Genomic DNA, 13,491 nt, shown 5'->3' with positions numbered 1-13,491 from the left:
GAAAACCAGGCATTCTAGACCCATCCATCCAGCTATTATATCACATTGACTATACCCACGCAGTGTATATATAACGCGGTTGTTCACTGAGCGAGGATTGTTGCGCTTTGCGAGGAAAGGTACCTGCGATTCGACCAGACTCGCAGAGAAAGGATTCGTGGTAGCGTATCCGTAGCATCTTCGGGAGAGGATAGGCAGTACCGTTCTAGTGGGTTGATAATCTTATCATATTTGAATCGCGGGTATGAGTAGTGAGCGACAGACATGTTAAGAGCTAGATCTAGATCATGCATTGTATGTTAGCAGACGGCAATCACGTATGAGCCCGAGTCTCCTCTTGTGACAAACGCTGATCACTAGTACCACAGAGATCGTACCAGTATAAAGAAGTTTAATTGAACATCTTATCTTGTGGTTGATGTACCATCCCTGCGAAATTATTCCAAAAGCGAGATAAAACGACCATCGATTGAATAGAACACAGGTATTTAATAAAGGAAGAAAGAAGGATCATAAACAAGGAAGAGAAACACCAGAAAACCAGTCACATGAGCAGCCCAATTGCGGAGAAATAAGTCGCCACTGCGCCAGATGATATTCGCCAGTCCAAAGCATGAACCGACCTTCCCGGCAATGATCCCAGTCGAGACGATCATAGGGCATACTTGCAAACTGGAACATCAGTCCTTCATATTCTAGCAAACAGACTGGAACCATCGCACTAGGTTCCAATACAACGGCCACCCCGCTAGGATCCATTCTCCAAGGTCTACTCGCTAGATACGTCATGCAATTGGACAGATGACCTGTACGATGATCTCCATTCCAAGATCTCTTCGGGAATTGGAGCCGCCCGCCCTCCACCACAAACAAACAGTTGAGCAACCAAGTGGGACATGCGATCCAATGAAGTGGCCCCTCTGATGGAAATTACATGAACCCACGCGTCAAGTGATTGTCCTAGCTTGTGCCAATACCTCACGATGACAGGAGCCAGAAGAGCCAGAAGAACAGGGAACCCCATCGGACAGATGGAATGGGATGGTCAGACGTTGCTTACAGTTTACACCACCTCGATAAGGATATCCACACCTGCTTCGCCTGTCTGACACCACACGACCAATCCCCAGTCGGTGAGTACCTACTGCTCTACGAGATACATCGTCATCGCCCACATCCTCACGCAAATAAGAAGTACCGGTACCTCATCGACCGGATCCCTCCCCTATTAAGCCAGCCCCTGCGACAGCCACCAGATCCGCCACTGTGATTGGAGACGATCGAGCATCGCCACCGCGCCGCTGTCTTGACCCCCCGGGATGGTGACCTTGCTGCCTAAACCGGGTGGATCCAGAATTCTCAATCCTGTGTGGTAGACGCAGCTTTTTCGAGATCCAACGGTGGCTGGCTTAAAATAAGCTTATCTGGGCATCTGGCACTACCTTGTTTGATCTCAACTATCAGACAACCTGGCGGTTTTGGCAATGATGGGGTTCCCGACGTTGGGAAGACGACAGTCCATAGGAAGCAATACATTATAGACCATACAAATCACGTGCACCGTCTTGTTATTTTATGTTTTATTCCCTTCAATTCCAAGAAGGGAAATTGACGGGTAAAGGCACGAAAAAAATAAAGTTAAGACAAGTCGAGTTAAAAGTGGGGCCGTCCATCGCATCGACTCGTGAGCGGCGGGCCCCATCGCGGTATGTGAGTCAGACAAGCCTGAATACCCCCGAAGGGAAGAGGAGACGGAGTCAGGGAAGAAAGAACCCCACGCCAGTTGTTTGGTAAAAAGGTGATAGTTCTTGAGGAGATGACGTGGCTGACCAGGATTTGTATATTAGGGGGGGATAATCTATCCTGGAAGCAGTAATGACAACGAGAAAATTTTTCCCTCGATCATCCGCACGGGCTCTGGATGCGGTAATGATATCGCGATCGTCCACGGCGGCCGCTGGAAAACCGCACATCTTGGGCGGATGACGTCGCATGGAATTTACTCCGTCTTTGTCCATTCACACTTCTTCATAGTATGGGCAAGATTGAGCACGGATGATAAATCCAGCCACCTCCCGACAAACCATCTAGGCTCATTGGTTATCCAAAAGTGTCAGATTTTGGACGAAACTTTGGTCGGCGGAAATACGGACGCCAGATATGCCCGGTGGTTAACATCGGGATTAGAAATCGTACCATGACATCCGCGGGGAGAGTTACCACATTGGGTTGAGTCGCGCCGTCGGAGCCGCTCAGCTTCACGGAAATCCGGTTGGTAATGGACACCATTAACTATGGAGAGTAAGACCAAGGATTAGAGGAGAGAAAGAAAAATCGTTAATTAAAAGACAGAGAACAACTTTGTCCCGAACCCGACCCGAGGAATGATGTCCCTATAGGGCAATGATAGTTTTCACTACGGGCTAGCAGCTTGCCAGCTCCACTTGGAGATCCTTAGTGAGAAGATCAAGCACCACCTTTGACCCCATCCTGTACGATGATGTGACCTGAGTAAATTGCTATTCATATCGAGCAATGGCAGTACTTATCCACCGACTGATGATCCCATACTGTATACTATTGTGTATAGAATGAGGTCGTCGGACCCCCTAGATCAGGACTGGCCTACTGTAGTAGTTGCTTCAGTACATCGTACAGCTTGGCTCTATAAGTCACCCCTCTGTCAATAAACCGGATCAACAACCCGGAAAACGGACGACAAGGGAGGGGAACCCCCTCTCCGGCGATCAAGAGGGGAAACAAGAGGTCTGTGTTTGATACGGTGTGGTAGACTAGCCGTGGAACTATAGCTACTATACTAGCAGGGGAGGCATGCTCCTGTGAGGAGGTTGACTGCACGGCACATGCTACAGGATCACATAGTCTACAGACTCGACAGTGACAACACTCCGGATTGCTCTGCCGTCTGTCCTCGACCTTTTTGGGCCTTTGAAGCGTGCTGGGGGCTACATCCGACCCTTCCGACCCTTGCCAGATCTGGTGACAAACAATCCGGTGAACCCACTGTGGCCGTCACTAAACTCCCCATGGCAGGTCGCATGGCAAATCATTTGTTATTAGGATCCCCCGTTCGGCACCGGAGACGTTGGTAGAAAACAATAATAATAATAATTCAATTATTATTATTTGAACGCGAAAATAAAAATAAAAATAAAAAATAAAAAGTTTTCTCGTTCGCAAAGGCTTATATAAATACAAAGTAGCCCCGCTCCGCAACAAGGTGATTATAAACTGGCATGATTCTCCCAATAGTACAATAGCTTTTTTATTTTATTTTATTTTCTTCGTGGCTTTGCTCTGTCTAGCTAGGATACTATCCTATTATACTTCAAACGAACTCTTTGACATCCTCCTCCCAAAACTCCGTCTCATACTTCCGTCCTCCCTCTCCTCCTGCAAACGCCCGATTCAATATATATTCTATTATAATTCTCCCATACTAGACTCGATCGGATCGCACCATGATGGAAACACAGCAAATGGAGAGTCACCAGGTGTTCGCCTCGCGCCAGTCGGGACGCAGCTCGGAAAGCGACAGCTCGGTGGACGCGGTCCTCAACGAGAAGCAGAAGCTGGCCAGCAACAACAACCGCGTGGTGAACGGGCGTCCAGATCTGAACAACTCAGCCTCCCCCAAGCGGTGGAAGACGTTCTGGGCGGCGTTCCGGCATCTGCAAAACCTGACCCCGAAGGAGGTGGATGATTTCATGGCGTCCTACGTCATCTACAATCTGGACTGGTCGGATGAGCGGCAAATGGTCGAGGCATTGGGACCCAATTATCAGGCCAAGGTTGGGGACTGCCTGAAGTCATACTACGGGGTGTTGAACCACCTGTGTGCGCTGGGTGATGTGGAGAAGATGTATATCCCCCCATTCATGAGCAAGAAGGCCACCGTGCTGGAGAACCAGCTGCTGTACGAGGAGTCCATTGCCAACGACATCGGGTTGGCCCCGGGCGACAAGGTGTTGGATTTGGGTTGCGGCCGCGGACGGGTCGCCGCGCACATGACGCAATTCGCGGGCGCACAGGTCACGGGACTCAATATCGACCCGAATCAGATCGAGCAGGCCAACAGTTACAACCAGAAGATCGGCTTCAAGGACAACCGATTCATCGTGCAGGACTTCAACAGCCTGCCGCTGCCCTTCGAGGATGACACCTTCGACGCCTTCTACCAGATCCAGGCCCTCAGTCTCTGCCGCGATCACACCACGCTCTTCAAGGAGATCCACCGCGTCGTCAAGCCCGGCGCCAAGATCTCCCTCCTCGACTGGGTCAGCTTCCCGGAGTACGACCAGTCCAACCCGGAGCATGCGGAGCTGATGCGACGCGTCAAGCCGCTCATCGGCGCGGTGGGCACCCCGACACCCGCCAGTCTCGAGAAGGCCCTGACGGACGCGGGCTTCGTGGTGACCAAGTCGGACAACGCCAGCGTGGGCGGTCTGCAGACACCGCTCATCGAGAAGGTCGATCTCTACTTCCGATCCATGCGACAGGTCATCCTCGCGCTTGTCAAGGCCCACATGCTGCCGCGTCACTTCAAGACCCTGATCAACCGGCTGTGTCTGGACGGTGAGGCCTTTGTCAAGATGGATACCATGCGACTCGTCACCACCAGTTACCGCATCATTGCGGAGAAGCCTCTCCAGTAAGGTCCTTCTTCACCGGGCAGCTGTGGAGAGAAAATAGGATTGGTGATGAGATGTTTCCACTCGACGGGACAATAAGGCACAATTACGTCAGGTATCTTGGCACTCCGATCGGCCATGTCGGTATGGAATGATCCGAAGTCCGAACGCTTATCGATGCCGTTTTCCGTCATTGGACCCACTTGGAAGACAACAAAGAAAAATAATAATAATAATAAAGACTAAAAAAAGGCAAAAAAAATGAGGAAAACATTCGTGTGGAAAGAGGCCTGGCCAGGAGATAGATTCCGTGGGAGATTTGCAGCTGGCAAGACGGCTCTACATGCAACAAGCCCACACATCTGCCGGTTAAGCGTTTTCCCGCGACAAAAGTGACTTCCATCTCATCGCATCCTTGTCTTCCGCTAGATACCGACCCGGTCATGACAGGAATGCTGACGCAAAGCATACCCTTCTACCCTCCGACATTGCATGACTCGAGACGACCCGTTCGCATGTGATTGATTGATCCACTAATCGATTCATTCGATGCTTTTACGCCCTCGATCCCAGATAATAAAGACCTTCACCAACATAGTCCTCAACATAATGGACTATGTTGGCTGGGGGTCCCCCCCCCCCCCGTCCCTCGCATTCTCACGACCACTGCGTGGCCGTACAGAACCTGTTAATAGTCCGATTTTCCGAGTGTTTTTTGTGGTTGGTTTTAGCCGGTGTTTGTCGTTTGCATGGGTTTGCCCTTGATTTCTCTTTTTTCTTGTTGACGTTGGTCTGTTCGGTCGTGGATACCCTCTTGGAGTGAAGTGGGATGTCCGGATAGAAGTATATATAGATTATAATTACATATTGTTAAATATCTTGTTAAAATATTTTCAAACTCTACAATTATCGGTATCTATAAGGTGGCGCTGGGGCCCGTCTAGTGTCGCGCACTGGTGTCGGAGTATCATGTTGGGGGGCTGATTGTTGTAAGCCTGTAAGGGAAACTGCATCATAATTTGGTAAACATGTCAATCAGGGGCATAGTTCAAAAATAGAGAACTAAGTTGGGTAAAATTAGAGAGTCTTAGGAGTACCTACTCTTTTAATATAACATTGAATCAGTTGACAAGCCTTAACACCGACATGTCCAGAACTGTTATTTCCGGTCTAACTCCGGGATATAAGAGTGGTTTACAGGAGATTTTCATCCATCACACGGATGGATCCAAATACGTTCATCTGACTAGAGTAACTTGAGTATTGTTTAGCTAAAGGTTTTGTGAGTGATAGGGCCAGGTGGAGTATATGGTACTTTTTTTTATCAAACTAGCACTGCTTCATATCTGCTACCAAGCAACCACACAACTACGCCTCTATGGCTCTTCCCACCCCTTCCAACCACAGGCTTCGGCCTTCACGGAATCATCTAGCGCCCAGTAGGAACACCCGACGAGCAACACCGTCGGGGACGAAAAGGGAGAATTGATCGTATCTTGGGAGCGTTTGATGTTCAAGAGTACAGGAAGATGCCGGGGATGGAGAGTATACTTTGGACTTACACTAGGACCGCGCTTGTCTATCCCCGTTCATACTCAGGATCTATGGGTAGTCCTTGGTGATATCGCTGATGAGTTCCAATGTTGAAGAATTTTAATGAAGTTTGTTTGTATCATCCTACGCGTATTCTCAAATAGAGTGATACGATATCAATTTCGTCTGCTTAGAACAAGAAAAAAATAAAAAAATAAAAAAAGCAAAGCAATAAGGGGGACGACTTCCACTAGTCACGCAACGTGATAACTCGAAATAAGAAAAGCGACATCTCAGGCCACAGATAATCTCCAAAACTACCACTCCTCCTTTCCGTCAACCATGCCCCCGTGCACCTCTAAGAAAACCTGCTCTTCCTCCTTTCTGTCAACCACGCCCCCGTGCACCTCCGGCCAGACCTCCTCATCCTTGTCTGGGAACACCGGCTGGCCACTGGCGGCACACACAGCATTTACCAGGCGGAACATGTTGCGATTCAAAGACTGCATCACAATGAGCTTCTGCTTGTCGGTGGAGTCACCAATCGCTTCGCGATAGGCATCTGCCTTTCTAGCAAATGCTGCGACCGCTGCTAGCTGGCGATCGGGACCAAGAAGGAGAAGGTTGGTGACATCTCCCCGCAGGGGAATAGGCACTGGCACGCACAGCTTGCCCAGTTCTTGGCAATACCGACACTTCTCATATGAGCTTGATCGGTTGCACGACTTGTGGCCTTCCTTTCCAATACGCTTGACGCACCGCGTGCACCAAGCAAATGGAGATGCGTTAGTGGGCCCGAGTCGACTCGCAGACTGAGGGCTCTGTGTTTCAGCGTTGGACTGCTGGCGTGGCTCAGGCGAAGCGACGGCGCTTCCGAGTCCTGAGTTCGCGGGCGAGCTCCGACCCCATGATCTCCATTCATCGTCATTCGATTCTCCTCTATCATCCACTGTTTCAGGGCCAGTCTGCTGGCGAAGCGAAGGCGACGCGGAGGCGCCCCCGAGTCCTAAGGTTAGGGGCGAGCTCGAGCCCCAGGGCGGCTGTCCGTCGTCATTAGAATTTCCCCAAGCCTCCACTTCTTCTTCCTCTTCTCTCTGTCTTTTCTCTCCAGTTTGGTTCGATTTTTTGGGGTTGGCAACCTCATCTGAGGGCTTTGATCTAGCTGGGGACTTGGGGGAGACCGTATTTTCCGTTGATCCGACTAGACCCCATCCCCAATTTAGAAATCTTGGGTTGGCCTCGTAATGTAATCAGTAGCCAAACTTTGATCATTGACTCATTATAAGATACACACCTTGTTAGCCGCGTTCCAGCCCCCTTCGGTAGTAGTTGTAGAGATATGTACACTCTTTTGCTTGTTATAATGATGCTTAGCAGGAAGATAGGTGTTACAGCCCGCCTGTAATTTCTGTTAGTGATGGTATTGAAAGTATCAACGAACCAGTGACGCTGACCTTCTCCCAAATCCATTCAATGGGTTCGAGGTTGGCGATAATTTCGGTTCGAAAAAACGGTATCTTTTGCAAGACCCAGCTACAGTCATCATCGGCAAAGATGACAAGCGCGGCAAAAGCAAGCAAAGCTGCTCTTTTATGATCTTTCAATGCTGTTATGGTGTTAGACTGGACATAATACGTTCGACCTTGGAACAAGTTGGGACTGACCTAGTGCCCTGTGGATATAACCTGTGAGATGCGTAGGCTCCCCGTCCCAGAAATCATTGACGAGTCCAACCACATCTTTGAGCAATTTGTTGTAATAAATACCCCAGTCTCCATCCAGAACGGTGGTCGGAATGGGGCCTTTCATAGTGGAGCTCATCTCGAAAGACTGGTTGTGTTAGTAGCTTTCAGTCCTCGAGAACGAAGTAAAAGAGAAGACCACGATTCCAATCAACAGGACTTTGGAAGGAGTACATAGGGGATGATTTTTGCCTGAGCTTCGAGATGACATGGTCTTGTCTTCGGAACTTACCTCGTGTTGGAAGAGAAACAAGGAAAGCACAAATCAACAAGAGATAGATGGAGAGAGAGGTTAGCGGGTTATTTCAATAGACAGCGTCTATCTCGAGATGAAGTTATTCTTAGGTTGATCAACAAATATAGGTGTCAAGTGTTAGCATAGGAGGAAGAGGATGATAGAGAGAAGATATGGGAAGAGAAACAGAAGTGGGAGGAAGTCATTTATATAAAGCGATTATGAGGGATACAAGTCTATCTCATTCACTCTTTTCGTGAGGCGAAAATGGGAATAAGGTGATGATAGTTACTCTACCAGTGATTACAACTCTAGCCCACTCATGTGGATCTATAATTTTTATATCTGTCCTTCACCAAGACAAACTTTTTGTCTTGAATGAAGTGTCTAATTCAGCTGCCTTCCTGAAGAACTGCCTTAGTGAAAGATAGCAAGGTAGCACATAACATCATAGCAACATCAGGATTTTCATCTTCGGGATAGGAGTCAGATATATGTACTATCTAGACGATTAACTCTCATAAGCATCACTGTCAATGCATGTTTCCAATACAATAATTTTTGTCTAGTCATTTCTTGGTACAGCACAAGCCAAAAACCCAGTGAATAATCCTGGGGTGAATATAGCTTCACTGAATGTTGCACGTATGGTGATGATGGTGGTGGTGATAATAGTAATAGTATTAAACATCCTTAGCGGGTAACACAGGAGTCAGCTCCTCCTAGGGGACGAAAAGACACGCCACTTGCTACGGAATTATGTAGAAATGTAAGCCCGTAAGGGGCAACTCCTCGGACATGGTGCTGAGCGAATACGCCAGTGGTCTGTGAGCCCTACGCCTGTCGAGAAGACAGCTGGGGAATCCTCCGTGAATTTCCCGAAGTTGTCACCTTTCGTCGGTAAAAATCCGTTGGCGTAAGTCAGTGGAAGAGGTGGGAACAATACGCCTCAAAGTTTGGTCACCGCCAGTGCCAGGGGCCTAGGGGGATCTTGAACAGCTTAGCGGGTGCAGATGCAGGCTTAGAAACCAATGATGCGGAGAAGAACCGCGACATCGGGAGGCTTTTATATTTACTACAACCCCCTGAGGAGGGCTATGAATACCATGGATACCTGAAACCGTGCCCAAATATTCGGGATTGAAGTAATTGTTCGGATTATCAGTCAGTCCAAGCCCTATACCAAAACATTGATCAACGTCTTGGTGTAGCGGACTTGAGAGTAATTATTTTCTTAGCAACAAATAACAATGGCATAAGCAGAGGACTCTTGGTGGTATAGAGAGTATAAGTATAAGTATCTCCCCAAGGGGTGTCGGCCACGCTCGTTTCGATCGGTTCAAAGAAGAAGAGGTGTAGAGACGGGCGTCTGCGTCTGTAGGGCGCATGATTGTGTATTGTGTGGGCCGAATTTGAGCTCCGGCGCCGGCGACTACACTAACTTCTTCGAGTCGATATGAAGCGCGAAACGAGGCACCTTGAAAGATCTTCTTTTTGAAGTAACAAGTGAGCCGTGAAAGCTTAGCTTGAAGGCTAAGAGTAGGGTTATCCATGGACTTCCGGTAGATACTCCCTCAGATTTTTGGCAAACCCACTCAATTTGGCGTCGAGATCGGGTGTTACGTGGCTGACTTCGTTGTGCATAGTGACCTTTCTGGTTGCTATCCTTTCTAGGACTTCGATGATAGTGGTCTCGTGGGGTGCTCTTTTGACTAAGATTCCATGGAAGTTATTAACCACGTCTCAAGATCTGTAGATATTTCTGTAGCTGTGGATACTTACCAAGTTTCTCAGAAATTGAAAGAGAGACCCCATAAATCCTCCTGAAGACGGCCAAGTCCGTCCGTTGTTGACTGGTGTAAAGTTGACCATCAGCGCGCATTAGCGCAAAGTGGGCCCAGCGATTTCTGTGATCTGGTCTCGGAGACTCGTTGTCGACCTTCTGAGCATCTCGTAGATACGTATTGAAGAACTTCTGGTAAGGCCCGCTTCCGAGTTGACACATCCACTCCATGTCTTGGCTCGCCATGAACAAGGCACCTCCAGACGTAAAAGCCCAACAGGAACGATGTTATCCTTGCCCAGTGTATGGTAGGACGTCATGGTAACCATCCTAATAGTCGGCTCTTACTCTATCCGTGATGGTTGGTAATAGAGAGTCCTTCCTTGCTGGGTCACGTTGACATGACGATCGGTGAAGACGCCCATCCCTGCCTTGCGGGTCTCGATCATGTGGCGAGATTTTCGTAACCCCGCTTGTCGCTCTGTAATCTTATAGCCATTCTCCACAGGTTTTCGGAAACGGCTAAGGAACAAGATAGGATATACCGCGTTCTGCACGGGAGGTGGTTGCTTGTCACCTGAGGAATGATGTGTGCCTTGCCCGGTTTATAGTGGAGCTTGCGGGTTTCCAGTATGATGAGGGGCATGAACGAATGAAACAAGAAAGTGCAGTGGGTCTAACAGGCTAGGTCACACTGTACTAGTTTCCTAGCAGTCATGTAGACCCACCCGCACTTAACTTCATGTAGCAAAGTGCCAGGTACCTTCCTCAACATCTCCACGGTATTACAACAACACCTGTATGACCTAATCTAGTCTTCCTAGGTTAACCATTACTCGTGGTTAGATTGCTGCTGGACATCCCTGATAGTACTTCCTTGTTTAAGAATACATACAACAAGTGTAATAACCATTAACCTCGGAGTAATCTGTCACAATCGTGACAATAAATATCTGTTGGATTATCAGTCTTAGCAAGTCATGGAGCGAACACAGGAGAGAAGGTTGCCAAATTTGATACAACCCAAAGGGTACGCGGTGGTTATGAACAAGCTAGGAGTCATACCCGCCGTCAGTCATAAGGTGGATGGAGCAAAGTGAGAAGATTCACTCAAATGTATTGTCGAAACAAAGTACCACTCGGCTACAAAAGATATCTAGACACTTCTGAGCTCTGTGAATACCCTTTTGTGTACTATCTTATATTGCGACAGCTTCCAGCCTGAGGTAAGGTACCTGGGCAGCCTGCCTGTAGATGAAGGTACGGAAAAGACACATGAATCAATCGTACAAGTTGTTGGAAGGGGGCCAATGATTAGTCCCTCTTACCCAGTCTCCCAGCTATTTGACTCCTTGTCTACGTCAAGTTCACCACCGAGGAAGTAATTTGAAATCTCAAAGACGCAAATGACAATCAGAACAGATAGTGACTCTAGAGATAATTAATAATGATATTTCTGGCGAAGCTCGGCACGAAAAGATGATTGAAAGTCTTATTGAACAGTAAAACCCAGAGCATCGTGGCCACGTGTTCCTACGGACATGTCTGGATAGCTTCGAGATAACTGGTTTCCAAGGAAAGCGCATGTGTCTAGTGTATATGAACCAATGAGAGAGCCTCTTTGGGTTTTACAGTGGTGTTCTGTTGATTGCGAGCTTTTTTTGCTCATCGCAAAGGTCTACACCGACTTTCTTCTAGTTAGCCTTGATTATTTCTACTCAGAATGCAACTTCTCCCATGCAGGTGAGTCTATTATCTCGTGCCTGCGCTAGAATATAGATACCTAATGTACTTGCCAGATCTCGAGCTCGGAAATATCCTCATGGGCTTCGAAAATGAAATCATTCCTACCAACTTCATTGAATGACAACAACCTATATAATACAAGGTCATGACTGAGACTGGTCGGACAATTCATCGCTGTCATAATGACTTCGGTGCTCTTGAATGGAGAGAAATTCAAAGACATGATCCCCAGCATAGCTGATTTCGGGCTCGCAACGAAGGTCGGCATGCCGTCCACTAATCAGGGAATGGTTGGAGGACAAACTGGCCTTTATCCTATCCAGCCAGATTATTACTTTGCACCAGAGGCTATCCTCGGATGTGGTTGAAATCTCAAGGCAGATATTTGGAACTTTGGTGGGCTAGTAAGACCCTTCAACTGTTTTTCAGATAGTGTATAACGCCCTAATTTTAACAACGTTGCTGGTTAAGCTCAAAGCTAATTGCCCGTTCGAAAAGGTGTGGAACATCCTTGGGAGCAAGGAGTTGTTCCAACAAGTATATGACTCAAACGGCCAATACAACGCAAAGTCTTTACTCGCGGAAGGTTGACCAGTGTCGTCCATGGCCAAGTTGAGACTTGCCGTTCACAAGCACACTATACTCCATATAGGGTCACGGAGGTAATGCTAACAAGACATACGCGAATAGCACGTGCTTAGTGCTCACGAGGGGCGCTTCCACGAGTCAAGCCAGTGGAAGTATAGGAGCAGTCATCACGTAGTGACTGGCTTTCGTTCTGGTACACAAACCAGCGCTTAGGCCTGCAGCCCGGTGATTGAACGTCAAAAGTTGGCTACTCGCAACATGCCACTATTCAAACCCCAAACCTCAATATCCCAGAAGTAATAGGACCCTTCGTATGTGCATGCAGATCCCATCCACCCGTCGCACTCAACGTCCCAATGATATGCAACCCAACCGATCCAGATCCTCACAAAAGCACCCTATGCCTCGGACCACACCCCATCCAGAGACTCATCAAAGAACCCTGGGAAAGACGACGGCGGCGGCGACGGGACTCTAGACTGGCAATGCATATCTGCTCCTCTCTAATCAGCCGCCGAATCATCAGATCAGACACAAATCGGTGCATAGAACTCACAACTATTAACCTCAACAAAAGCCCCCAAAACCCTATTCACCAACTTCATCACCGACCACGACTCCTCCCTTGGTAGTGTTAGGTCACAAGCGGAGAGGTCGATCTGCGTCAGGTCCAGCTGCAGGTATACGATAGATGCCATGGCGAGAACGATGATCAGGGCCCCGGCGAAGACGGCGCGGGCTCCTGGCCGGGAGTCCATCTTGGTTTGGTTTGCATTGTAGGTGGCTTCCTCGGAATTGGGGTGGAGGTGGGAGTGGAGGGGGGTTCTGGGGGTGGTGCATTCCTGGGGTTGGGTGGTATGCAAGGGGTGTTGTGTTGGGTATGGTTTGTTTGTGGGCAAGAGGGAGTTGAGAGAGGGGACTACAGTGGCTTCATTCAAGGTTTACTGGGTTCATTTAGGTAGAAGTCATGGGTGGCTCAACTATCAGTATATTTGGCATTATTAGATCATTTCAATGTTACTATGCTTCTTCATGTTGTGTAGTAGTCAGAGTGTGAGGTATACAGCTTTAACAGGGTCATGCTGGAGGCATGGCGAAAGTACTAGGAGGAGCATGTATGTTTCTGCACTCCAGACCTTTGGTTATGGAAGGACATGACCTACCTCTCAGGCCTATCCAGTGTAATCAACCAAGCCAAGTCTGGTCCGTAAT

General features: G+C 48.3%; 3 protein-coding genes across 3 annotated transcripts; 1 reads left to right on the top strand and 2 right to left on the bottom strand.

The window, feature by feature from the left end:
- The first annotated feature begins 3,261 nt into the window (after positions 1-3,261).
- BDW47DRAFT_102600 (class I SAM-dependent methyltransferase) lies at positions 3,262-5,296 on the top strand. Its single transcript, XM_024811898.1, has one exon. It carries the CDS (start codon positions 3,483-3,485, stop codon positions 4,674-4,676), a length of 1,194 nt encoding a protein of 397 aa, XP_024673882.1. The 5' UTR covers positions 3,262-3,482; the 3' UTR covers positions 4,677-5,296.
- Positions 5,297-6,502: 1,206 nt separating this feature from the next.
- BDW47DRAFT_124194 (uncharacterized protein) lies at positions 6,503-7,994 on the bottom strand (the record flags this gene model as incomplete). The annotated part of the gene is made up of 4 exons (XM_024816204.1): positions 6,503-7,225; positions 7,480-7,584; positions 7,640-7,791; positions 7,850-7,994. 4 exons carry the CDS (start codon positions 7,992-7,994, stop codon positions 6,503-6,505), a joined length of 1,125 nt encoding a protein of 374 aa, XP_024673881.1.
- A 4,493-nt stretch (positions 7,995-12,487) lies between these two features.
- Positions 12,488-13,049, bottom strand: BDW47DRAFT_102597 (uncharacterized protein). The gene is made up of 2 exons (XM_024811897.1): positions 12,836-13,049; positions 12,488-12,772 (listed from the first exon to the last, which is right to left on the bottom strand). Exons 1-2 carry the CDS (start codon positions 13,035-13,037, stop codon positions 12,678-12,680), a joined length of 297 nt encoding a protein of 98 aa, XP_024673880.1. The 5' UTR covers positions 13,038-13,049; the 3' UTR covers positions 12,488-12,677.
- Positions 13,050-13,491: the final 442 nt, after the last annotated feature.

This window comes from Aspergillus candidus, assembly GCF_002847045.1.
Source record: "Aspergillus candidus strain CBS 102.13 unplaced genomic scaffold BDW47scaffold_11, whole genome shotgun sequence".
Taxonomy (NCBI): Eukaryota; Fungi; Ascomycota; class Eurotiomycetes; order Eurotiales; family Aspergillaceae; genus Aspergillus; species Aspergillus candidus.
The sequence above is the reverse complement of the archived record's forward strand: the minus strand, read 5'-3'. Positions and strand labels throughout refer to the sequence as shown.

Coding starts and splice junctions, on each gene's coding strand:
- BDW47DRAFT_102600 (XM_024811898.1), top strand. CDS start 3,483: ATGATGGAAACACAGCAAATGGAGAGTCACCAGGTGTTCGCCTCGCGC.
- BDW47DRAFT_102597 (XM_024811897.1), bottom strand. CDS start 13,037: ATGGACTCCCGGCCAGGAGCCCGCGCCGTCTTCGCCGGGGCCCTGATC. Junction 12,773..12,835: donor TTTTGTTGAGGTTAATAGTT/GTGAGTTCTATG, acceptor AGAGAGGAGCAG/ATATGCATTGCCAGTCTAGA.